The sequence below is a fragment of the Halichoerus grypus genome, chromosome 8 (assembly GCF_964656455.1).
Source record: "Halichoerus grypus chromosome 8, mHalGry1.hap1.1, whole genome shotgun sequence".
NCBI classification, from domain to species: domain Eukaryota; kingdom Metazoa; phylum Chordata; class Mammalia; order Carnivora; family Phocidae; genus Halichoerus; species Halichoerus grypus.
Window position 1 is genome coordinate 4,516,334 of NC_135719.1, and position 25,144 is coordinate 4,541,477.

Below are 25,144 nucleotides of genomic sequence, written 5' to 3' on the forward strand. Positions count from 1 at the left end.
TCCCATGATAGGTATGATCTTGAGAGTTAGCTGTCAGTGTACCCAGATTTGTCAGACACAGTGATACTTAACAGTCATTCTCTTTTGATCTTCACTCACAAAGATTTATGGTAGGCACGGAAAGCAGTATTATGTACTATTGTATTTTATACGTGAGGACACTGGGACTCAGAGAGGTGAAAAGACTTGTCCAGAGCTACCCGGCTGAGCCAGGATAAGAACTTCAGGTCTACCTTTAGTTGTGGGCTCTGTCTATTCATAGTACCACATACTGTCTGGTTTAAAGGAGCGTCACTGGTATGGATTCTCAACCTGCGGTATAACGGACCTGGTGGTTAAGCCCTCTGAAGCAAATTCAGGTTGGAAGAGGGAGTACCAGGACAAAGAGCACGGTCAGAGACCGCAACAAGCTAGTCTCCTTATGCTTTCCAAAAAAGTCAATCATGCGGTTCCATTGAGTAATCGCAATGATCTAAAAAGGCCTGATGGTCCCATCTCAATGAGGACAGATATGCCATTAAGATGGGCATCTGCCCATCCAGAGCCCAGGCTGCCTATTCTCCTGGAGAGTGCCACAGTGGACATGACCAAGGCTGCCTTGATAGGTCTCCTTGCCCCAAGTTTCCTACCACCAACCACCTTTGTGTTGACTCTTCTCTCTTCAGCTGTGACTACGGTTCAGTCCTGCTAGCTGTAAACTTTAACTTTCATATTACTTTGTCCCTCCTCTGCTCACCAGATTGATTTCCAGTCTCAGAAGTAACCCCAAGTACTAACAGCTGAGAGATGTGACTTTCAAGTGGAAGAGAATCAACCCCAAGTACTAGCAGATGAGCGATGGTACAGAATCCTCAGCTTGAGTCTGGGACCTGCCCAGACTTGATGGAAGAAACCAAGACTGTGGCATGGAGTTGGCCAGGAGCAGTGGCCTGGTTGACATCGAAAAGGTTGGTGTGGGTGCTTCCACACTGGAAGTCCTTGGAAAGGAAGTGAAGTCAGAAGCAGGTTGACAAACTGAGAGAACAGGGGTGGGTGAAGGAAGCAGAGTTCTCAGTGGGTTTCAAATCAGGTTAAAGAGGAACAAGTGTAAAGGCGGTAATAAGCTAGAAAGCCAGGAACAAAGGCCAGGACCAGATGAGTTGCGGGAGTCAAGTGGGGTCAGAATTCAAGGAATGGTAATCCTAGCCTCATAGGATAAACCATCGCTGTGCCTAGTAAAGACTCTCAGGATGGTGATAGGAGCTGGGGGTGGGGGGAAGGCTGTGGAAAAGACTGTGAGCTGGTGCCAAGATGTTCAGTGTATGTGGGGGAGGTGGTAGGGCCTCAAAGGAAGAGGGTACATGAAAATATATGCTGTAGGTGCTGATCTCATGCTGAATCTAGTATAACAGGTGCCATTTATTCAGTGCCTACCTTGTCCCATGCCCACCAGTCCTATGCATTCAGCTTTATTCTGCCCATTCTACAGACAAGGAACTGGTGAAGCACAACTGGGATGGAACTCAGATCCATCTGCTGCCTTAGCTGTGGTCTCCTGCCTGGCCAGAGGTTTAATGTCCTTGCCAGGCAGTCATTGTGGACTCCAGGCCTCAAATCCAGAAATGATGTCCAACAATAATGTCACCCTTGGGACCAAAATACAGGGTCCTTCTCAACCCCCCACCCTCCCGTGACAGAGATCAGCATTGCTGCCACAGCATGTGCACAGTGGGGAGTAGGTCGAGGAGACCTCAAGGGCTCCAATTGACCCCAGGATGCCCAAGAAGAGGGGGAGGGAAGAGTTTGAGAATGCATAGGAATGGTCCACCCAACCTAAAGTTAGTTCCAGAGTTTCCACATCTACTTTTGGAGGTCTTAATTTTTTCCTGACAGGAAAAAATACTTTAAATAACTTTTCAACCAATGGAAATTAAATCCAAGGAACTACTGGGGAAGTCTTCCACAGCTCATCACATCTTACCCTCTGTTTCCCCGCAAGACACAGGGATAAGGGCCCCAAACACAGGCTCTCCTTACAGTCGGTCTTCCTTACCCCATTTACTTCGAGTGCTGCCAGGGGCTTGTTGATGCTGTTGACAAATTTGTTGACGTGCTCGAAGTGCTTTGTCATTTCTGTGGCTAAGACCATGTCGATAATAGCCTGGCGCAGCGTCCGATAGTCATTCCTGTTTCAGACGACAAACGAGAGGGTGCTATAGAGGACTCATCCAGACCAGACAGGTACTCCTGGAAACCGTCTCTTCTCTAGGATAGCACCCACTGTGGTAAAATTCTAATGTGACAGGAAGTCACAAGGAACACTTTAAAACAAGATCATTAGCAAGGGGAACCTGAGCAGAGGCTAAAATCGGGAAGCTTGTGGGCATGACTTTACAGGTGCAATGTTCATCATTCTGTGGCATAAGGCACACAGCTCTTAGAATAAGAGAAAAGAGCAGGGGTGAACAAAGGCAGAGATCTGTGGTTATGAAGAATGTACCCCCTACAGAGGAACCCTGAGATTCAACAATTTCAGTGCCCAGAAACCTAGAGGGTAGCTTCCGACAGCTGAGAAGCTCACAGGGAATACTTGTGTACCTCTTCCTCCAGTCCTTGTTTTTATTCAATCATTTTGTGACATTTCTTTCTGTCCAACCCCTTCTCCAGTCACCCCATTGCTTTCCCTGGACACGACCCAGGTTACCAGGGTCTTGTGTATTTTTCCAGAGCTAACTGATGTCTATACCAGCAACTATGAATAAAACCTACTGAAATTCCAGAACATGGCAAAAGGAAGTTTTCCAAATTAATGTCTTCCACCTGATATTTATGAAGTCCCTCTCATGGACCAGGCACCATGCTAGACACTGAGGATACGGTGACGAACAAAGGGCAGTGGCTACTTACAGAACTTAAGAATCAAATCAGGCATTAGCCAAGTAATGAAAAATGATGATGTAAATATGTGACGAGTGCTGTGAAGGAACCCGGCACTGAGGGGTCAGGGGAGGCTTCCTCAAGGTAACATTGGAACACCGACACTGCCGAGAAGCGTGCTGGGCCCAGGAGGGCAGCGTGGAGTGTTTGGAGCAGAGCTGGAAGATGACCGCTTCTCTGAGTCTCGAGAAGCTCAGATGTCAGCATTACACTTTGCCACCTCGAAATGCCAAGAACCTTGAAAGCATCGTGCTAAGAGAAAGGAGCCAGTCACAAAAGACCATTAGGGGTGCTCCCATTTATTAGGAAATGTGCAGAACTGGCAGATCTATGGGGACAGAAGGCGCACCCATGGCTGCCTGTGGCTGGGGGGATTCTAGCAGGGACCTGGAAGTGATTGCCAACGAGTCTGAGGTGCTTTGTGGGGGAGGATGGAAATGTTCTCAAGTCGACTGCGGTGATGACCGCACCACTCTGAATAGCCTGACAACCACCGTACACTTGAAATGAGAGAATTCTCAAGTCCGTGAATCGTATCTCGAAGTTGTTAGAGGGACCAGCATGCTCCCCTACTCAGTGCTCTCACCTCTCCATGTTCTTGAAGATATTGCATTTGTCATCTCGGGTGGTCAGCTGGAAAGCCAAGGCCGCATGGTGGCTCTCCAGCACAGCAGTGTCATTATACAAGATGGCCAGCTCACTTCCAGCATTGCACAGGAACGAGTTGGTTCGCCCAGGGTGGTCCACGTCGTGGACAGTGGCTGCAATAAGCGCAGCGACCTCATCGACCGGATCTAAAGTTTGCTGCAAATGAGAGAGCTTGTAAAAACGGGGGCTTGGCCCTGAAAGCCGGGAAGCCTTCCATAGAGTTTCCTTGCTGCCCTATTACTTTGAGGGAAAAATATCCCAGATTTCGGAGAAAAGCATAGTGTTGAGCAAATCCAGTTTCCCTACCTCTGCTGAAAAACAGCTGCATGTTTGTGCTTGTTAATGAGAGAACATTATCTGATTCCCGGTCTCACACAAGTTAAGGACTTACCCAAATACGAGGTGTCCTCAACAGACAGGAGTCACCTCCTCAGCCAGTCTGGCTCTAGATCCATCACAAAAAGTCTGAGATGCTGACTTGGACCAACGTAAACCAGTATTATTGAGAGAAATAATTTAAAATGTGCATCATTTACGTTAACAGGGTTGGTCTAGTGTTTCCCTCCCTTTTGGTACGATCTTTGTCAGGCTGATGTCAGGGTTTTGAGAGTTTGATAAAATAATCTGGAAGTTCTCCATCATTTTCAAGTCTCTGAAAAGGTTTATGTAACGGAAAAATCCCTCAAGGGGCTGACGAACTCACTGATGATCTGAGTCAGGAGCCAGATTATGAAGAATTTTGTCGACAGGTTAAGAACTACTTCCGCGGTACTGACCTCTTGGTTTCCTACTTCTAGTATGTGACGTAAAACATTTCATCTTAAGGCTTTTAAGTTAGTACAGAAGTGTCTGGCACCTTCTTCTTTCTGCATTTCTTGATTAGTTTGGCTAGAATTTAATTTTCTTGGTTATTTCAAAGAACCATTTTGGATTATCATTTGGTCTTCTCATTCTATAGGTCTTAATATATTGATTTCTCATTGTGTTGATTTCTTAAAATTATTTAAAACGCTCTGCCCGCCTCCATGGCCCTGGAGGGCTGCCCCAGGAGCCAGGACACCAGGCAGCAGTGACACAGCGCTGTCCCCCCTCAAGAAGCCCTGTTCTTAGATACAAAACCCGGGGTTGGATCCTTCTGCCCTTGAGTTCTGAAACTGAAATGGTGATGCCACGGAACTCCCTGGACCCTCTGAGCCATTTTATGACGGATGCTGACGGAAAGAACACAAATACTTTGGCAGATCCATGCAAGTCTAGTTGCTGCTTTGAAAATTTCCCTAATGAAGTCATTTACAACGTGAAAAGCTTTCTTAGGAACTTGGTTTGGGGGTGGGCAGTGAGTTACATTCCTCGACTGGAACCTCTTCTGTGAAGCTCTCCGCACTATAACCTCTTTTCATCCGCCTTTCCTGCTGCCTCAAAGCTGGACGTCAAGCTGCCAGGCAGCGCCCAGAGGGGCTCTGAGCCAGGTGTGACTGGCCACCAGTAGGGCCAGGGGCCCCTGCACGGAGTCAGCGGAGGACAGACCTGCTGTGCAAATGCAGTCATCTCAGGAGCAGGCCCACTGGAGGGGACACACAGAAAAGGGGCATCAAAGTCCGTACCGGGGGCGGGGGGGAGGGTAGTCCAGGCAAGTCTCCCTGGAGGAACAAAGGCTGGTACGGATCCCTGAAGGACAGGTGGGGACACAGGGAAGCCAGCAGCAGCAAAGGCAATAGCAGACCGAGGACAGGGGTGCCAGAAACCTCAGTGGTTTAGCACGGCCCACACGGGGCCTGTGTGTCGGGAGCTGTGAATCACCCTACTGCGGAGTCGAAGTCCGGTAGGAGGTGGGAAGCCGCTCCTGGGAACAGCATGGTCAGATGTGCTGTTTCAGAAAGCTCGTGCTGGTGGCAGTGTGGGGGAGTTCCGCGGGGGGCTGGAGGGGGAGGGGGGCAGGAGTGCTCAAGTGGTACCAGGGAGAGGAGAAAGCAGGGCCCTCACTAGGACGGCTCAGGGGCATCACGAGGTGGAGATAATCCTGAGGACACTGGGGGCCCCGGTAGGCAAGGTCCCAGGACCTACTGGATGACATGGGCTTGGGGAGAGGAGAGAACAGAAAATGCTTCCAGGTTTCTGACCTGGGTGTCCTCTTGGCTGGTGGAACTCCGGCCTCGGGGCCGGCAACCCCAGGCGGGAGCAGAGCTGGCCAAGGATCAACTTGGCCTCAACCCCTGCTGACACTGAGGGATGGGGTGGGTACAGGGGCACCTCATTCAGACTTAGGTGCTCTGCAACAGTTAGGGCTGTTCTTCTGGGGTCTCACTCTGAGCCTACAGACAAGTTGCAGTCAACTGTTCTGGCTGGTTTTCTCCGTGGGGACCAATCCGCTCCTTACACTCCCACAGAAGGGCGGGGCTCACGTCATGAACTGACCTGTCGAATCCGCAGAGCCGCAGCTCAGCCTCCTGCCCAACCCCCCGTGCGGCCGCACCCTCCGCGGGGCCAGGTGGCCCACAGGTGGGGACCCCTGAGCAGCGGCCCGCACAGCACCTCGGTGGAGGCGGAGGCCGCAGCCCGGCCCACCACTCCCGCCCGCCAAGCGTGGTGCACACCCGCAGCTCACCTTTATCCTCTCTTTGCAGAGAAAGTAGGCCGTGGCGTGAAGCACGTCGGCAGCGTGTGTCGAGTTGTGGTAGGGGTTAGAAGAGTGGTAATTGGCTTCGATGATCTGTAACCACGACCTCAGCGTCGGCTCGGAGCAGTTCAAGAATTCACAGATTCCAAAGCGAGCAAACATTTTGAGACCAAGATAAATCAAAGGCCTACAGAGAAAAACATGCACAGCCTTAAAACAAAGAAACGGGCCCAGTGTTGGGAGCCCTGAATAGGTTCAGACCCAAGCGGCAAAGCGGAGCCCGCCTTCAGAGAGCGTGGGGGCAGGAGGGAGCCCGCCCGAGCAGCGCCGGGTGGCCCTTTCTCCCGGTAGCCCCCGCCCAGTGCCGGCTCTCTGTCCGTGTTCTCCACGGGCTGGGGTGAGCTGTGCTCGCCACCCCCTTCCTCATTCATTCAGACTTCTACTTGCACCAGTAGGTTCCTCAAAATCAGTGCGATGCCGGGCTTGAAGCCTTGCCTCACCTTTGCCCTCGCTGGACCTATGTTATTGGCCAGATGTCCGGTCTAAAGCAGTAAGAGTTTCTGAAGGCGGCATATGAGCTAGACACTGTCACCTGTCACGTAACGGTCTCAGTAACCTGGAGGTGGGTGCCGCAGCATGAGGCCGTTTCCCCTGAGAAGGTGACCAACAGGCCACCAAGTCAGGCCCTTCCTTGAGAAGTAACCTTGATCCGGCATCTGGCCTTCAGCTTGGAGAGTCGAGAGACGGCCATGCTGAGGCAGCATCCAGAGGCCATCTGGCCCACAGGGCTCGACTGACCTGCCCTGGCCTGCCTCCCATGAATGCAGCGTCACTAACCTAGAAGCCAGGTGTTCGAAGGTTCATGTGCTTTTGGAGGATCCTTTCTACTGTCCTTGCCCACGTGGGGTACATGGAAACAGAAGGCACTAGAAGGCTGACTCCTGGTGAGCATGACTGAAGGGCAGGGCTGTCTTGGGGACAGACCGGAAGGAGGTGTGAAGAGTTAGTTATCCCATAGGCCAACAGAGCACACCTCTCCCGCAGCTCTGGGCCACCACCCGACAGGGCAGCCTTCTCTGTGTGCCAAGTCAACTACACCCCTGTGGCCAACTGTTCTTTTCCAGCGAGGCACAAATCAGAAGGTAAAAATCCCAATCCCACCCTCACTCTCTGTGAGCACACCCAGATCAGGATGACCGGAGTTTTGGGTGGCTCTAGGCCTGTCACCAGCACAGCAACTGAGATCTGGGGACAGCTCTTAGCAAATGTGTCTGTTTGTGTATTTCTAGTTTTTAGTTCTATCCTCTGAGTGGGACTCTGTGCCGCTGTCTCAACACATCACCACACACAGAAGAAACTAATACCCATATTTTATAGGAGAAACCGGAGCCACCCGGAGAAGGTGAGTCACTTGCTCAACTTCCCATTTGCCCTGAGTCTGCTGTCTCTGCAGGAGTGGTGACCCGGCCGCCCCCCCCCGATCCCTCGTAGGCCCAGGCCGTCAGGGGCACCTGCTGCCCAGCTCCTCTTTCCAGAGCCTCCCTCCCTGACCAGGCATGGGCTCTGGAGGAACCACACTCCTTGGATGGCTTTTTCCACAGAGGCCCTCAGAGCTAAGCTGTGTGTCTGCCAGGCTGCACGTGGACTCACCTTTTATGTGTGGCAGCCTCCAGTTCAAATATATTAAAGTCCCAGTACTCCTCGTTTTCCATGGCCCGAGCTATCCGTGGGGGGACGTCGTGAAGGGAGATGGGGGCGTTTATACTGCTGGGCATCTGCTGAAGATCTGCAAAGGGATGTGGTTTGGAGAACAAAGTTAATAGGCTTTATAGTATTTACTGCTTTGGGGCACAGCTACTTTGTGCAGTTTTTAGGACATACCAAGAAACTTGTTACTGATGAGAAAAATTAACTGAAAACTTGACTGGAAAATCTGTTTTCATCATTTCAGTGTCACGTGTCACTATAATATTAACAGTGCTCCAAAAAATTAAAAAGTTCAAACTTACTTTTTGTTGAAAGAACATACTCATTCCCGGATAGTCTTCGCAAACCATCCTGATAAAAATCAAGGAAACAAGAAAAAGAAAAGTCATAACTATTCTTTACTTCTGGAAAACGGTGGGACAGTCAGTCCCCGAGGAGAGCTGAGGGCAGCCTCTCCACCAAGGCCCCTAGAGTGCCCCTGTGGGCAACCACTGGACTCAGTTACCTGGCGCAGAGGACACGGACTGATGCCGGGAAAACTGGCTGAGCTCAGGGGCCGCACCAGCGAGGTGAGCTTGCTTGAGGCCCCAGAGACCAGCATTGCTGGGGGCCCTCAGCGCTGCTTCGGTGTCTCAGGGACAACTGGCTTCTCCCCTCAAGCCTCCCCCGCCATTTTCTTGCCACCCTCCTTGCCACGATGGACATCAGCTTCCTCTGGGAAAGTGGATTCTTCCTGGCCTTGCACACACACCCTGAGCCCTCTTGCTGCCTCTCAGGGTAAGAGCCCTCCCAGACCACTGCACGAGCCCCTAGCAGCCCCTCCCTCCCACCTTTCTTCTCTTCCCCCCTCACCCCCCATCATCTTCACCCCTCACCTACGAGCTGGAGGTGCCTGTGCTTCAAATAGGCAAGATCATGGTTTGACATGACCATCCCTGGGAACCACTCTACCCTGCAGATTACTGCCTAAAACCTTGTTTTTAAGAAACCAAGTGAACTTCAGAGAGCAGGCACTGGGAGGAGAGGGGAGTTTTTGTTGGTTTTTTTTTTTTTGGTGCTGGTGAGGTGAATTCTACTTCCGACCAAGACAAGAAGTGACGGACAGTGATAGAATGATTTGTTTCCCACAAAGTTGTTCTTCCCCTGTGAGACCACTCCGCTACATGGGCTGGAAGCCTCCAGGACCCCCGAGAGCCCATGGTCTGAAGCCACCAAATCTGTGCAGGATGTTCTGGAAGGAAACCGTGCCCCATCCCCTGGTGCCTCTTTAAACATATGTTTGTCTTTCTGGTTTGTCACCTGGTATGAAACATTTCATATATATACTTTTTTCTGCCCTAGTTTTCAAAATCTTTAAAATAATTAAGTTTTGCTTAAATTCCTCATAGGACCCCTAAGCAAAAATGGAGAGCCCAGCCCAGCAGACTGTCTAGAATATGCTCTTCCCTTCTCTGCTTTGAGCTGAGGTCTCCCTGGGCAGCAGGCAACAGGGGGGTGACGGCTCTGGCCAGAAAGCAGTGGAGCCGGGGTGATGGCAGGGTGCAGGCCAGCCCATAAACAAATAACCTCTGGGAAAACAGACAAGAACAGAAGGCTCTAGCCAGCAGCCGGGTCAAAGGTACTTACAGACATTAAGCCCCCAACAAGGTCATTGGCATGAGGATCATCATCCTTAGCACCAAACTGTGGTGAATATAATTCAGTGGTTCTTAGAATTTCCAGCACACGGTCTAAGGCTTCTGTCACAGCCATGGGGCTGCTTTCCTGGGCAGCATTGATAATGTTGATTACCTACAACATGGAAAGAAGACGTGAGTTCCATGACCTTACAAACAGTGGGAGAGCGATCCCGAGGGGCAGGCTGGCCACAGTGCTCCAGGCTAACTTAAGACTAGCCTCAGGGTTCAAGGCCCACACCCTCGCTCTTTAGAGAGGGCCACTCCCCACAACTAGGAGAGCATTATCGTCGTTGCAGGCCTGTTTCCTCTCACTAGAAACACTCAACCCCGAGAGCCGGGGCCTTCCGTGCGGGCTTGGTGGAGACCGTCCACAAACTGCTCCACCTTGGTGATGGGCGCCTCGATCGTCATGGAATGAATCCGGGCCATGGAGGAGTGTCGCCTCTGGCTGCCAACTGTGGGGAGACCACATGACGCAGAGATCAGAGCATGTACAGCCCCGGGCACCTGTTGACAGCTGAGGGCTCCGGGCCCTCCCTGGCTACCCCCACCTCCCCCAGGGCCTCCGTGGGCCCAGCTGCATGATGAAGGGGCAGGACCGGAACTGCGTGTCCACAACGGCTGCCACCCCATCCCAACAAGCCTGGGGTTCGGGCAGAACCAACTGTGCTTCCTTCAGTCCTAGGCACTAGGATGCACGTGCCTCCCCAGACTGGACTTCTGATGTCACAGGCCAGAGGAAAAACAGAGGAAACAATCTAGCAAGTCAAGGCCAAACAGTTAGCCTCTTTCTGCGTTTATAACAATAAGGCTTTTAATATTCAGCTTGCCGCTATCCAGGAGCAAAAATGTCCTGGAAGACAATGCCACACAGGCTCTTTGTCTTATATATGTCAGGAGCAATAAACACAATTCCCCCTTAACCGAAATACATGAGTTTTTGTTTAAATTTCTCAAGGCAGCTTTTGGTGCTCTCCACAGTGATGCTTAATGTACACCAATGAGGGAAACCCCTCACATGAGACAGGAGGCAACTCTTGGGCTCTGTCTGCAGTTTGTTCATGTTCTGGTGCTCCTGTCAAGACACGGTTCCTCTGGGGTAAAGTGAAGGCCGGGCAGTGTCCAGGCAGGAAAAAAACACACACACAGAGTTCTGTGTGTCTCCCTGAAAGCCCCACTGTCAGGCCAAATGCTGTTTACCACAGACTGTTCCACAGCCTGATACATCAGCCTTGGTTCACCAGACTGAGGTCTAAGGAGAAGCACGGGGCAAGATGAACCAACTCAGGGGCTCTTAAGTACTTTAAATTTTGGGGACCCACAACACTCCTTACATCTGATTTTGGTGACCAGCATATGGTTGCCAACTTTCCATTCTACCCAATAAGGTCATTAAACCAAAAATAAAATCCACTGTTTTATCGCTAATAAGAGGACCTGTTCTCATTTAAAAATGTCATGAAAGTGACATATGCTTATAAAAAATGAAACAACAGTATAAATAAAGTAAGAAGAACAACTACAGGGCATAAAGGCTGCCCTATGTGCAGAAAGTCCAAAGGAATTTATAAATACTACTCTGACAACCAACGAGCAAGTTTATCAAGGTTACCGGGTACAAGGCCAGCTCTAGTTCTATAAACTAGCAACAAACAATTAGAAATTGAAATACAAAACACTATTATGAAAGCACCAAACCCACCAATATTTAGGAATATATGTAAGAAAAGATGTGTAGGATTTATACACTGAAAATGCAAAACGCTGCTGAGAGAAAATAAAAGCCACCTGAAGGGAGACACAGAAGGCATCCATGGTTTGAAAGATTCAGTATCATTGAGATTTCCATTTCCCCTAAACCGACCTATAGGTTCAAGACACTCCCAGATGCAAGCCCAGGAGGTGGTGTGTGTGTGAGTGAGCTAACAAGCTGATGCCAACTGCCGTATGGAAACACTGAAGACCTAGAATGGCCAAGACAATCGTGAAGAACAACTTTACACTACGAGATAAGAAGGCTTACTGGAGAGGATGTGGCAATCAACAGTGGTATCGGTGCACGTGCAGACAGAACAAGGAAAACCGAAGAGTCCAGAAAATGACCATATACTTATAGTCACCTGATTACAATAATGGCGCTGCTGCAAAAAAATGGTTTTTTCAATGTGGTGGTGGGCCAACTGGATTTCCATGTGGGGGGAAAATTCATCCTTGATCCCTATCCTCACCAGATATAAAAATTAATTTGAAATGAATCACAGACCTAAGGTGAAAGATAAAATAAAGCTTCTACAAGAAAACACAGGTGAATATCTTGACCTTGGGCGAGAGAAAGATTTCTTGAACAGGACACAAAAAAGCACCAGCTTATAATAGAAAACACTGATAAAATGAGCTTTATTAAAATTAAGAACTCCTGTTCACATTAAAGACCATCAAGAGAGTGAAAAGGCAAACCAGAGACTAACAAAATATATTTGTGATGCATGTAATCCAACAGGATCCGTATCTAGAATATATAAAGAATTCCTACAAACCAGCGAGATGAACAGCCCAATTATAAAAACAGGCAAGGTATCTGAACAGCACTTCAAAAGAGAATGTCCAAATGGTCAGTAAGCAGATGAAAGGGGTACTCCACCTCATTCGTCACCAGGAAAATTAAAATTAAAACCATATCCACCAGGATGGCTGAAATTTGAAATGCCGAGATACCCAAGTGTGGGAGGTTGCAAAGCAACGGGACTACTCACACATCAGCAGTGGGCAGGAACGTGGGACAACACCTCGTGGACAGACGTCTGCAGCTGCCCAGAGGCCAGCAATTCCACTTCTAGGTAGGACAGGAACGCATAAGAACATTCATGCAGCCTTACTCTTACCAGCCCCAAAGTGGGAAGAGAACACAGATGCCCATGAATGAGAGAATGGACCAACGGCAGCACACCCCTCCAGCAGGGGACTGCACGCAGTAGAAAGGACGAACTCCTGGCACGTCTAACCACACAGAGGGATCTCAGGAACACTGAGGGAAAGAAGTCAGACGCCGGGCGTGCAGGCCGTATGGTCCCATGTCTTCGAAGCACAAGAAGAGGCCAGACAGCCTTACAGGGCTGGAAATCGAGGGGCTGCCTCGCTGTGGTACAAGGTGTGTGTGCGCGTGCGTGCGTGCGTGGTTTCTGTATCTGCTTTGGATGGTGGTTACCCGAGTTTATGGAACTGTCCAAACTCACAGAACCAAACACTTAATACCTGAATTTCACTGTGGGTAAATTATAACTCAGTTAAAAATAGTGATAAAAAACCAGAAACATGTGGAGCCTCAGTGGCTGCGCGGTTGGGCGGCCCACTCTTGACTTCAGCTCAGGTCATGATCTGAGGGTCCTGGGATCGAGCCCTGAGTCGGGCTCTGTGCTTAGCCGAGGAATCGGCTTGTGGATTCTCTCTCTCCTTCTCCCTCTGCCGCCCCCCACTCCAGCTCCCTCCCTCTCTCTCAAATAATCTTTTAAAAAAAATAAAAATAAAAACCCAAAATATTAAAGAAAAACGTTTACCTCTTAAAAATACGGAAATGGACCAAGTCAGCCTAAGGACAAATATTAGTAAGAGCATGGGAGGAAGACCGCTGTGGGGAAGGGTGACCCTGTCCCTGCCCCCTCTGCCCGAGGACCATGGGGGTGCACGAGCATAGCCCTCCGTGTGCAGCATAACTGTCCCCATTTCACAGTGAGGAAAGGGAAGCACAGAAGTCTACCCCCAAGGTTGCACACAAAGTAGATGACCTTGGCACTGGAATCAAGGTCATTCTGAGGCCAAGGCCCACGCTCTGGCCTGTGACACCACGCCGCTCCCCTCGCAGCAGGGTGGGGCCTGTGCAGCAGCTCCAGTGCTTCCTGAGCCTCACAACAAACCTGAGGGCACTGGATCTCCGCTGTGTCATCTCAGTTGCTACCGCCCTGGAAAGTTGTGGCTTTTTATCTAGTACCAACCAACTCCTTATGCTTCCCCATTCATCTCTGGGTCAAAGAAAGCACACAGCTAGCAGTGGTATTTGCCTCCATACGATATTAGTAATTTTCATCACGTTTTAAATACTACTAGATCATTCAGGCCACATATGTACGTAATCTTAAAAATTATTTTCCAATTAAAACTTAATATTTGCTTAGTCAGTCTTTCACGTGCCCACATGCAGCTCACCTCCCCACCAAAAGGTTAAGTTTCCATGGCAAACTGCAACACACAATGGAATATATGAAGAATTTCCAAATGCATTATGTATTACCCACACAATTACAGCAGATAAACGGACATCCTCTGCTGTTAACAGTTTAGAAAATCGACTATAGGATGGATAGTAAAATGTATGTGTTTTTCTTTATTCCCTAACTCCATCAAAAGGCTGAGAATGGAGCCCACTGGCAGGAGTCGGAGGAGAGGGAAATGGACACAGGTTGCTAGTGGGTCCCCTCCCCTGTCTTGAACTGGAGGGGGGCAGTGACCCGGAGAGGAGACTGGGGACGGATGTCAGGTATTCACGTGTCCAACATTTTCTCCTCGTCTTTGTCACCTACCTTCGCTTGTTCGAGAAGCAAGAGTTCTGACATCTAGTGAGCTTTTCCTTCTGTCTTTATGTTTGCCTGACTGATTATCTGTGGAAACAATTAAACTATAAATCACCTCTTCAAAAGGATTTTAACAACATATTAGGAAAATTACAGATCTAAAATTTTTAAATAACAAAATTTATGATTTAGAACACCAATTGAGAAGACACAAAAATCAACAGAGTGCCCAGAGATGATGACTTTGTTTGACCAATGAGGTTTTAAGTGGGAGGAGGGGGGTAGGAGGGGATAACTTTCTCAAGATGTCCCACCTGGTACAGTCATAAACAAGTGCTTTACAGGTTCCAGATTACATAATTACAGAGTCCTGTGATGTAAAGTAAAAACTAGAAGAAATCAACTCAGGAAAATTTTTCCTATTACACTTCTATATAATCGAGTACAATGGTGAAAAAATTTTGATTCTCACCCATCCTTGCCCCAAAGGGAAAAAAAATTTTTTTTTTACAGTACATGTTTTAAAATGTCCCAGGGAAGAATGTATCTCTCTTTTCAAGCATGGTATAGGGAACACTAGTTTGGAGTCTATTTCAAATGACAATTTGTCTTTCTCCCCGCTGCCCCCACTTCCTGTGAGCGGGGCCACTGCTCTTCCAGGCTCCCAAGAGGGGCTGTCTTTGACTCCTCTCTCCCCCTGACCCCATGCCAGTCAATGACAAGGCAGAGCTGACCTTCCTTCCAGCCCCCTCCTCCGGGCACCTGCTGGGTGTTACACATACTGCTGAGCCTCTCCAACCTGTCCCCATTTCACAGACGAGGAAACCGGGAGCTGCCCTGCTGATGAGCAATCACCGAGCCGGCGCGCTCGCTGAGCCTCCCACCCGCGGGCTACATCTGCTCAGCTCCTTGTTGCTACGTCGGAAGGAAACAGTTCAGTTCTTACCTGACTTGACTATGGTACTAGACACACTGACCAGTCTTTCTGGAAACTCCCGGTTCTCCATCTGTCCCTTTACTCTTCCTTCCTAACTTCCCTCTTCCTCAGCCCCCCTCTTCATGGTTCGCCTCTCCTTGATCCCAAGGTTTTGTCCTTAGCTCTTCTGGTCTTCCCAGACAACGCATCTCCTTGGGAGATCTCATTTCTTCTTGCAGCTTTAACTAGCTGCTGTGTTGCGGTCTCATCCCAGGCTTCTCCTGAGAGCCAGACTCATATCTCAACTGGCCACCAGCCACCTCCCGTCGGACACCCCAGGCACTTCCAGTGCACTCATCATCGTCCCCCAGATCTGCTGAAGTTGGAAACAAGTCATACACTTCTCCCTTCTTCTCCCTCAACTGCCCAGCTCAATCTACAGATTTTATCTCCTAACTAGGTCTTCAATCTACTTCCACTCTGTCCCTGTCCTAGCTCAGACACTCACCATCCTCCTCTGGATTATAACGACAGCCTCCCTCACTGGTACCACAGTCCCCAACCTGGTCCCCTTCACCCCATTCTCTGTGGGCAGCACGGGTCAAAGTTCCGCATCTCAAACCGATCTGCTTCCCGGCTGCCCATCAAGAACAGGACAGTCCCGCCGTGTTCCGTCCAGATGCTCACTCCCTCAAAGTGGAACATCCCCCCACCCCCCTCCAGCCAGAAACAGACCCTGGCCTGTCTCCTTCCTCTGAGCTCCGTGGAGGTTACATCCCCACAGCCACCTGGTAAGACGGCACTGAACATACGAGGTGGCTCTCGCAGCTTCTCCCTTGTAGCCATCCACAGACAGTCACTGGGCACCTCCCCTGTGCCGGGCCCTACACCAGGCATTAGGGATACAAAGACAAATAAGGTATGGTCCAGGTCCACAATCAGGCTGGGATGGAGGGAAACCAAGGCAGGTGAACTAGGAGGTACAGTAATAGCTCTGAAGGGCAGAAGGAGTCCCGAGGAGAAAAGGCAGGTTCTCCTCTGGGAAAGGGGGGCAGAGAGCAGGTAAGTTAGGTTTTGTACATGGAGCCACGAAGAGGCGGCGGTATTTCCAGGAGGAGGAAGCTGCTTGTGCCTGTGGAAATGCAGCTGCAGAGAAGGAAATGCACTGTGTGTACCAAGGACCAGAATATGGCAAAAGTGGAAGGAGAGAAGCAGGCTTTCCAGGCTCTCATTTGTACCGAACGTTCCAAAGTTATTTTATCGCTATGTACATACTCCATCTTCCTGCTCCCAAGAGCCTCAGTGAGGTCCCTGCTCCCCGCTGGAGCCCGGCAGCACCGTGTAGACCAATCTCAAACAGCTGGCACCTGCTGGGGGTGGCCGACTCTCAGAAGCTGACTCGGGGACCACTGGGGGATGAATGTGGGGTTCACAGCCAGACGGCAAGCCCTGAAGGAGCACGAGTCCAGGCCCTCTCACCTAGTGAGTGCACCACAAATACGGAGTGCTCGAGGCACCTGGCCTATTAACGGACACAAGGCCAGCAGGCCTCAAAGACCAGGGCGTGGGCTCAGCACCACCTGTGACTTCAGCTCTCTGCTCTCGATTTCCTGTTGCATCAAACGCGATCCTTCCACACCACCCACTGCTTGAGCAGTAAATCCAGGGAACCGGGGAGCAGCAGTGAGGGTGGCAGGCATTCATGCGAATAGCAGTTGCCTCCATTCCTATAGCAACGGGTGCTCTGGAAGGAGAAGATGGGGAAGCCGAGAACTGGGTGTCCGGCAGGACTTGCCGGGAACACAGCAGACTTTCAGAGAACTTTCCGGGACCCTCTCAACAGTTCAAGCATTATATGGAATGCTTGCTCTGCCCTGGGACCAGCGACCTCCCAAAAGCCAGCTCCTGGTCAGCCCTCCTTCTCCCTGGCCTCTCTACCTCCACCGCCGGAGAAAGCTTGCCTGCTCCAGATGCAGAGCAGCGCCCCAAGTCCCGCCAGCGGTCTAGGAGGCCTGTGTCCACAGGCCCGACCCTGCAGCACCCAGGAGTACCTGTAAGAGACGCTGATGCCCCAGGCCATGCTGCCCGGCCTGCCACTTGTCACGGTACTGGGGAGGCCGTTCCTGCCCCTCACCTCATCCTCTGTGCTACCCCGCCCCCTACCCATGAAACACGGACTGCAGGTTTCTCACCAGCAGAGACACACACTGCCTGGCACGTGGTGGCTGTGCACGGAATCCTGGTTGCATGAATGACTTCCACGTCCCCTGTCTGCTACTGCTGGGCTCCCATGCACAGAGCTGTCTTCTTGCCTCCCTCCCCTCCTCTCACCAGGAGCGCTGCCCCATGGCCCTGGCCTCTCCGTATGCCACTGGACAGCTCCACAGGGCCGTTCCATGCACCCTAGGTGGACCAAGTTCAAATCTAAACTCGCTGAATTCTCCCTGCACAAACCTGCTCTTTCTCCTGTACTTCTTAGTTTCATTCACATCATGCAGTGGCCAAGCTAGAAATCGTGGGGACATTCTCTAGTGTTTTCCCTTCATCCCTCATACTGAGCTGCTTCCCAGGACTGATTATACCGAAGTATCTCCGAATCCAGTCTCTTTGCCTCTTTTCTCCACACCATCACCATGACTATCTTTACTGGAAGGGACCCCTTTTCATTTACCTATTTAAGGAAAGACTCCCCGGCCCTCCTCTGCTTACAGGATGAAATCCAAGCTGGCCTGACTCAGCCTCGCCTGTCTCGATGGCTTTGTGCGTGCAGCTTGTCCCTCCAGGAATGCTCTTCCTGTCCTTGGGCTGACCCCTCCCTCTGTCCCAGACACGGGCTCAACCATGTCATCACTGCTGGGAAGTGCTTCCCAGTTCACCCCCGCTGTGGTACAAAGGACAGTCTATGCAAATTACTGCCCCCGTCCATCTGACAGTGAACTCCCATGTTCATCTCTGGGTGCCTGAAGCCAGGCTCCGGGCTCGGTCCAGACCACCTGCAGGTTTACAGAGTGGACAGCTGCCACATTGAGCGTCTTGGCTGAGACTCAGTATCATGTGAAAACAATACAGAGGCCAGGAAAAAGGGGCCAGGTGCTGGGAACCTATTATTTTCCTGGACCCCCAGAATCCCCTTTCTCATGACTGCCACTACAGAAGGGGAAAGGTGAGAGACCCCCCCCTACTCCGTTCTGTGTCAGCAACAGAGCGGATAGTGACCCAGGCCGGCCGGATGAGTGCTTCCGCCGGAGTCTGGTGGGGCAGGGAAGCAGGGCTGTGGGGGAACCACTCTGCCACGGTGGTGTCGGCAACACGGCACGCCTTCCACAGAAGGGGTGGCCGCCCAGCTTCCTGTCATTCCTGCCCTTCTTCTCTGATTCTTAAGCTTTTTGGTGCAACTGTGAGCCCCTCTATTTCCTTTGAGGAACTCCTTTTCTGCTTTAGAAGTGCTTGTGCTGTGTGTAAAACCAAGGGTTGTGGCTGGTCCGTGGCCTACGACGGCGTCACTGCCTTCCCAAGGCAAGACATTCGGCAGTCTTTGGGACATCAAGGTGGGTATGCTGCCAGGGACGGGAGAGAGACCTGCCAGCCAGCCAGCTCAGCGGGCTGCGATGGCAAGACTCCACAGTGGGCACTGATCACAAAGTGGGCTGGCAGAACAGCCCAGCACGGATGCAGTCAGGGAGTCCTTCCCCGCCTAACACCGAGCACTGTGTCACTGACTCTGCCTTCCAGTCCCCCCTCTGCTGTTTCCTGCCTGCCCGACACTGAGGTGGCACTGAAGCCTTCTGACCCTCAGAAACCCAGAGTTTCCTTCTCTGTAATAAAGAGGTCTTAATAACAGCCAGACCTACTTCACAGGGCTCTTCTGGAAGAAAAAAAAAAAAAATCCAAGTAAAGGCACCCCGTGATCTTGCAGTGTAAGGGTCACTGTCCTGGCAGAGGCCTACACGTGTGGCCCCCATCCTGACCCCTCCGGCCCTACAGTTTGGCCCTCCTGACCCTGCACTTCCACAGGTCATAAGTGTGTTCTGGGATGCAAAAGCCAAGGTCCCTCTCGGCCTCTGCCTCTGCTCTCCTGTCTGTGTGTGGCCGGCTGGGACCACAATCCACGCTTCCCCTTCTCCCCTCCCCGACTTCAGTAACTCATTCCGGCTTCCTGCTCCCTCTCTGAGCCCAGTGCCCGTGGGTCTCCAGGAACTGGCTTCCCTGCTCCTGCCCTGCCATGTCTTCCTCGGTAACCTCAAAGCCTGTGCTCCCCGTACCCCCCTGGGCTCCACCTCGTCACATCCACACCTAAGTTACTTGTGAATGCTTCGCTGGCCAGCAAGTTTACATCTCCAGTCCCCACCTCTTTGCAGAACACAGGGACAAGGGCGCCGGTATGCAACAGAAAGTGGTAGAAAGAGCGAAGAGATGAGTGAACACACAAACCCCGGACCTCACGAGGAACACTTTCCACATCCATCCTGCCCAGCCCTAGGGCCATGCCCTGCATCTCCAGACCTACAAACTGCCTCTCCGACGACTCCTTCCTGCCTCCCTCTCTCTGGTCCCACCACCATCCATCCACTCCCCTCTTTTCCTCCCGTCAGCACCTTGCAATGCCTTGGCCATTGCTTTCTCTCCTCTAGCCTGTGGCATTATTGGTATGCCTGTCTCTGGTCCCTCCTTCTATGGAATCTCTGCTCCATACTGTTCTACGAGGTTCTTAAGAGCTCAGAAGTCAGCACACTACTCCCTGCTCAAAAGTCCTCAGACTCCCACTGCCTACAGATGAAAATCCTCATCTCCTACCTGGCATCCAGGGATCCTTCACAATCCCAACTCCCCTTTCTACGCTGATCAAATTTTATTCCTGCTCTTTCTCAAACATGCTCTGACCTTTCCCTCTTCTAGGACTGTTTTTATTTCTGGGATGCTTTCCTTCCACACCCCTCTCCTTGTTTGAGTCTACCTCCCCTAACTGGAACCTTCCCCTCCTCTAGGTCATCATGGTACCACTAACCCTTTCCCACCCACTACTCATCACTTCTTATCATTACTCTGTCCCCTATGGACAGTCGCTCTTCGTTCCAGGTAAAAGCCCTGCCTGCCCCTGGAGGGAGCTGCCCAGTGTGTGCTTCAGAGCTTTGGAGCTGGCCATCAGCATTCCAATGCCAGCTCTGTGTCCTAGACGGACAATCCTTGGGCGAATTAGCCCTGCAGTTTCCTTACCTTTAAAAAGGGACCTTCAGCCACAAAATGTCTACCCCACTGGTTCACTGCAAGGCTTCAATTAAATATGCTGTCATTTAAGCACTTAGCAGGGTGTTTTATGCACAGTCAATGCTCAGAAAAACACAAGGGACGCATTCCTGGAATGAATGAATAATGTTCTGGTACTGCAGAGAGCACGTCCCTAACAGCTGAGGGATGGAGGCTCCTTGGGTGTGACGCAGAGCCTCGGGCGTGGAGCTCCAGGAGCTCGGCACCATCACAGGCCGGCCCCTCACCGGCGACCGCCCGAGGAGGAAGGCGGCTAGCTGAGGCCCCGGCACATGCTTGAGGGAAACGGGCAATTCCGGGCCAGGGAAAAACATGCGCGGGAACGCAGACGTGGGGACGAGCGGGTGGGTGGTTTCTGAGGCACAACGGGACAGATATGAGGTGAGCCAAGTCTGATGGGCTCCAGCTACTGCCCCATGGGCTGGAGGGGACTACGGTCAGGGGGTGAAGATGTCCTGCTCGAGGACTGTCTGTAGTCTGACACTCAGCACTGCTGCCTCGTCAAGTGCAGGCGAGGCCAACAAGTCACTCTTCCCTCCACACCTCCTGACGCAAGTTCATGCATCTGAGGCGACCAGTTCTCCCCCCACAGGCTGAGACCCACCCCAGGACGCCTGTCAGAATGCCCACGAGTGCTCAGGCCCTTCGGCTCATCAGCCACACTGGGCAGTTAGGGAGAGACACGCTGCCGCGGTGCTGGGAAGACACAGTGCCCCCTGTGCACAAGGCGAGCTCGGCAGAGTAAGGGCCTGGTTTTATCTTTTTCACAAGCCTGATGACCCCTAAGAATGAATGTGGAGCACCATACCTGTATGAGTGTCAGACTGAACACATTCAGTTATTTTCTCAGCCTAAAAATGAATGTAAAAGCCATTAGTTCTGATTGTCTGGTCACGCGATCGGGGGAATCTTGCTGGGCACCCCTGGGGTCCCCAGGGCTCCCCTTACCTACCTTATTGCTGCCATTGCACACTCTGATAATGGACACATAGTGTCTAATTTTTCTGCAAGTAGAAAACAAGGCGTTATTTCTCTCCTGGCTCCCTAGTCTGATGGGTATGCAGCTAATTTTTATTATGAAAGAGCATCTCTCTTTCACAATCTACGAAATGCTCTGAGGGGAGCATTTCTATTGTTTGTGGCCAAGGCCACCAATAAAAAGGCGAGAGTCTACAAGCATCCTCTGGTGTCTGTGCCGAACAGAAGTGGACTCTTCAGTGAAAACAACACAATTCTTCCAAGTCTTCACAACATACAATAAAAAATACTGGTGTTTTAAACAATGGACTGCATGTTAACCAACCAAAAGCCTTTCATTCCTTAGCATGTTTTCACTTTCACAGCCCTTTGTACGGACGTTCCTCCTCAGGTTCCAGTGGATGCCGCGCTCACGGCCATTCAGGGCGGCACCACAGGCCACACTGAGCTCGCCAGCGGGTCTACAACCACGCACTGCCGACTGGACTCCTCACTCACCTGCTGGGCCTTCCACTTTTCCAATTTTTCCCCTGGATCGTCAAAGCCCTCTTACTGATCGCAAAAAAAAATTTGGAGGACATAAAAAGGCAAAGATCGGGACAGAGAGTCCACACAGACCCACCTCCCGGAGGCCATCGCCAACGGGCAGCACAACAGGGGGCCCTGCAGTCAGCTCGGCGGCCCCGCTCCGCCCAGTGCCGGCGGCGGCCCCTGGGCCAGAAACCTCCCACCTCGGGCCTCAGTTTCCTCATCTGTAAAATGGAGATGATCACAGTGCCCATGCCACAGTGTGTGCTTAGGAGGGCACCGAGAGCCTGCCCACTGAGGGACGAGCTCGAGAAACGGCGGCACCTGCTGTCACTACCACTGCCACATCTCCTCCTGCTCTTTTCTTTCCTTCATTTTTAGGAGAGCGGTCATACACTAGGTATGATTTTACAGTTTGATTTTTGTGTTTATCTTCAGCATTCTTCCTTACCACTTAATTTTCTATGATCATTTCTAACAGTTGCATATTTTATTGTTGGGTGTCCTATAATTCATATTCATAACTTCCCATTGTTCATATTATTTAAGATAGATTCTGAGACAAACCATATGAAATTTTTAGGCTCCTGATATATAATACTTTGCAATCTGTAGTCACATCTGTTTTATATGAGAGTTGCTATAAATGGGAGTATTTAAATACCTTTATCTAGTCTGATAGGTTTACGCAGAAATAATACACAGGCTTTCAAATTAGCTAAAAATCTTTTAAAGATAGGGAGTCTACCAGTCAGTGTTCTTACCACACAGCTTAATAACGTGACATTCTAATGGGAATACTTCAGTCTCTCTTGGTCCATGCAGCTGAAGCAAGACCGTCTGGAGCCTGGTGGCTCTGGGCCGCAAGCTGGGGGCGGGGTGGGGGTGGTGGTGTCAGGCTGCAGCCATGAAGATGCTGTAACCTGGAAGGCTGTTCTCTGATGACACCCGACCTTGTGACAAGTCTTTCTTTTAAATATCTGCATGCAGTTCTTAGCTTACTGAAGTATTCAGAGCAAATTTTGCACTAAGCCAAACAGGCATGTTGACTGGAGTACCTGGTTTTTCCACTTACCCTCCCTGTCCAATGACAGGTATTATCTTCACATTTTGTTGCACATTATCTCCATTCTTCTTTTTGGCGTGGTAGATTCCTTGCCACTCCTATAAATGGAATGTAAGCATCATTATACCGTGCATTCAAAACATAAACCCAAGAACATCTTCCACTTCAGGTTCTGATTCATTTACCATGGCTAAAGCAATCAGGATAAAAGTTATCCCAACCACAAACACAATTTTGGGTATGTGACCCTTTCCCCTGAGTCCATCTCCTCCTGAGTTGCCGACAAACGCCAGCTTGCTATGGTGTGAGTGGTCACAGGTTTTCAGGGGCTGTCTGCTGGCAAAAGAGGGCCTGGGCCCACGAGTGAAGAATGCTCCCCGGCTGCAGCGCCCAGGCTCCTTGCACTCTCTGAGCCCCTGCCTGCTGCAGTGGAGGAGTGGCACGGCCTCTGCCCCTGCATCTGGGAGGCGGCAAACCTCGGGACAGGGGCAGAGAAGGGGCCACCTCTGCCGCCACTAGCACAGTGGCCTGTTACCACCCTCTGGGACATGTGAGGGAGGTGGAGGAGGAGCACAAACAGGTCCGGACTCAGGTAGGAGAAATCGGTGAGACCTTAAAAGCCAGGGCCGCAGCTACATCAGCCGTGCTCTCACGATCAGACAGAATACGCATGGATCCCTTTAGAGTGAAACCACAGTCTGCAAGAGGTGTGCGCAGGCCATGACCACAGTGAGAACGGGGGCTGCGGGTGGTACCCCTACTCTTGGGAAGTGCAGAGAAGCCTGGGACAGAGCTGGGTTTTGTCACCACCTAAAACGTTCTGAATTCCTCCAAGAGTCACCAAGGTGCTTAAGCTAGAAATAGCCCTAAAATCCACTGCAGGACACTCAACTCTTAGGGTGTTCCCTAACCTTCCTGACCTTCTAGATCCCTTAGGACCTGGGGCTGACCGAGGCAGGAAGCAGACCACCACGGCAGCCTCGGTGGCCTAGCTCAAATCTCCTGTCCAGACCCTTACACAGGGTCCGTTCTGGAATCTTCCATGCTTCCAGCCTGGCAGCCTGCATGCAAATGCCAACAGGAGAATCTCCCCTTCAGGCTCCTCTAAGAAAGTGGATTCAGCAGAAGCCAGGACATTCTGACAGAAGCAAAGGATGGTTCCTGACGCTCCCCAGTGTACTTCTGAAAACACTGTGCGCCAAGGAAGGACTAAAGTATGAGACAGCCCGAAAGCCCAGCTCCGTGCTTATTGGCCCCGAGCAGAAGGGAGGGTCTTACGCACTACAGTTCTGAGGGGAGACTGGCCTGTGCCAGGCAAGGGCTAAACAGGGGTCCCGAGGCAGGAAGCTACCGCCTGCCTTCCGTCTGCACAGCCCACGTATCCGCCGCAGGAGGCTGCCGCAGACAGGTACAAGACTTACTTCTGAAGCTCACTATCAAGAGAAATGGGGGAAATTGGTTGTGGTGATGTTTGCAAAACTCTGTGAATAGACCAGACACCAGTGAACTGTAGACTTTAAATGGGTGAATTGTATAGTATGTGAATTCTCAATTATTCTCAATGGAGAATTCTCTCAATAGAGCTGTTACATAAAAGAGAGGGAGAAAAATGGGAGACCGGTTCAATCCATCCATCAATCAGCACTTTAAAATATATATGCAGGACTTTCTCCTCCAATCCTTTCTGAATAGACGTGAGCAGCTGCCAGATGCCCAGCAGGGGACTCAGAAGCCAGCTCAGCCAGGGCGCAGCGGTGCCCCAGTGCCTCTGCCTGGGGAACAGCTGGGCCCGTAAGTTCCCCAGTCACTAACAGAAACAAGAACTTTTTACTTACCACAGATCATATTTCTTATCAAAAATATTGACCTATCATAAATACGTGAGTTTTAGTTCTTAAGAATAACACAGTACTACCTTAGAATGCGATTATGAAGATCACATCTGGTAATGCACAGAAAGTCTGAGCGAAGTCGGACACACAGCAAACATTCAGTAAATGGCCTGTTTCTGGCCTAGGGGGTTTTGCACAGGCCTCCCCGGGCCGGGTCCCCTCAGAACTGTACTAAGGCCCACACCCCGCTTCTGTTCTGGGGCAGGCTAAGCACCGAGCTGGGCTTCTCTGCTGAGACAGCCCACTCTGGGTGCCCAATCATCGGGCTGCTCTGGCCCCAGGGCTTGCGCGGGGCCTGCACATGGTCAACGGTCAAGGGACACTGGTGCTTTTGTTCCCCGAATGGAAAAGGTAGGCCAAGGTCAGA

At 51.0% G+C, this 25,144-nt stretch overlaps 1 protein-coding gene across 1 annotated transcript in view; it reads right to left on the bottom strand.

Annotated features, from left to right (window-relative positions):
- Nucleotides 1-25,144, bottom strand: part of PDE8A (phosphodiesterase 8A) — a 156,213-nt gene that overhangs the window by 29,314 nt on the left and 101,755 nt on the right. Inside the window, exons 9-19 of the mRNA XM_078078839.1 lie at nt 22,895-22,983; nt 21,266-21,317; nt 21,122-21,164; nt 14,142-14,219; nt 9,952-10,022; nt 9,515-9,679; nt 8,191-8,239; nt 7,832-7,967; nt 6,170-6,368; nt 3,503-3,720; nt 2,033-2,165 (exon numbers count right to left, since the gene is read on the bottom strand). Of these exons, the coding sequence (XP_077934965.1) occupies nt 2,033-2,165; nt 3,503-3,720; nt 6,170-6,368; nt 7,832-7,967; nt 8,191-8,239; nt 9,515-9,679; nt 9,952-10,022; nt 14,142-14,219; nt 21,122-21,164; nt 21,266-21,317; nt 22,895-22,983 (1,233 nt within the window). The remainder of the gene's footprint in view (nt 1-2,032; nt 2,166-3,502; nt 3,721-6,169; nt 6,369-7,831; nt 7,968-8,190; nt 8,240-9,514; nt 9,680-9,951; nt 10,023-14,141; nt 14,220-21,121; nt 21,165-21,265; nt 21,318-22,894; nt 22,984-25,144) is intronic.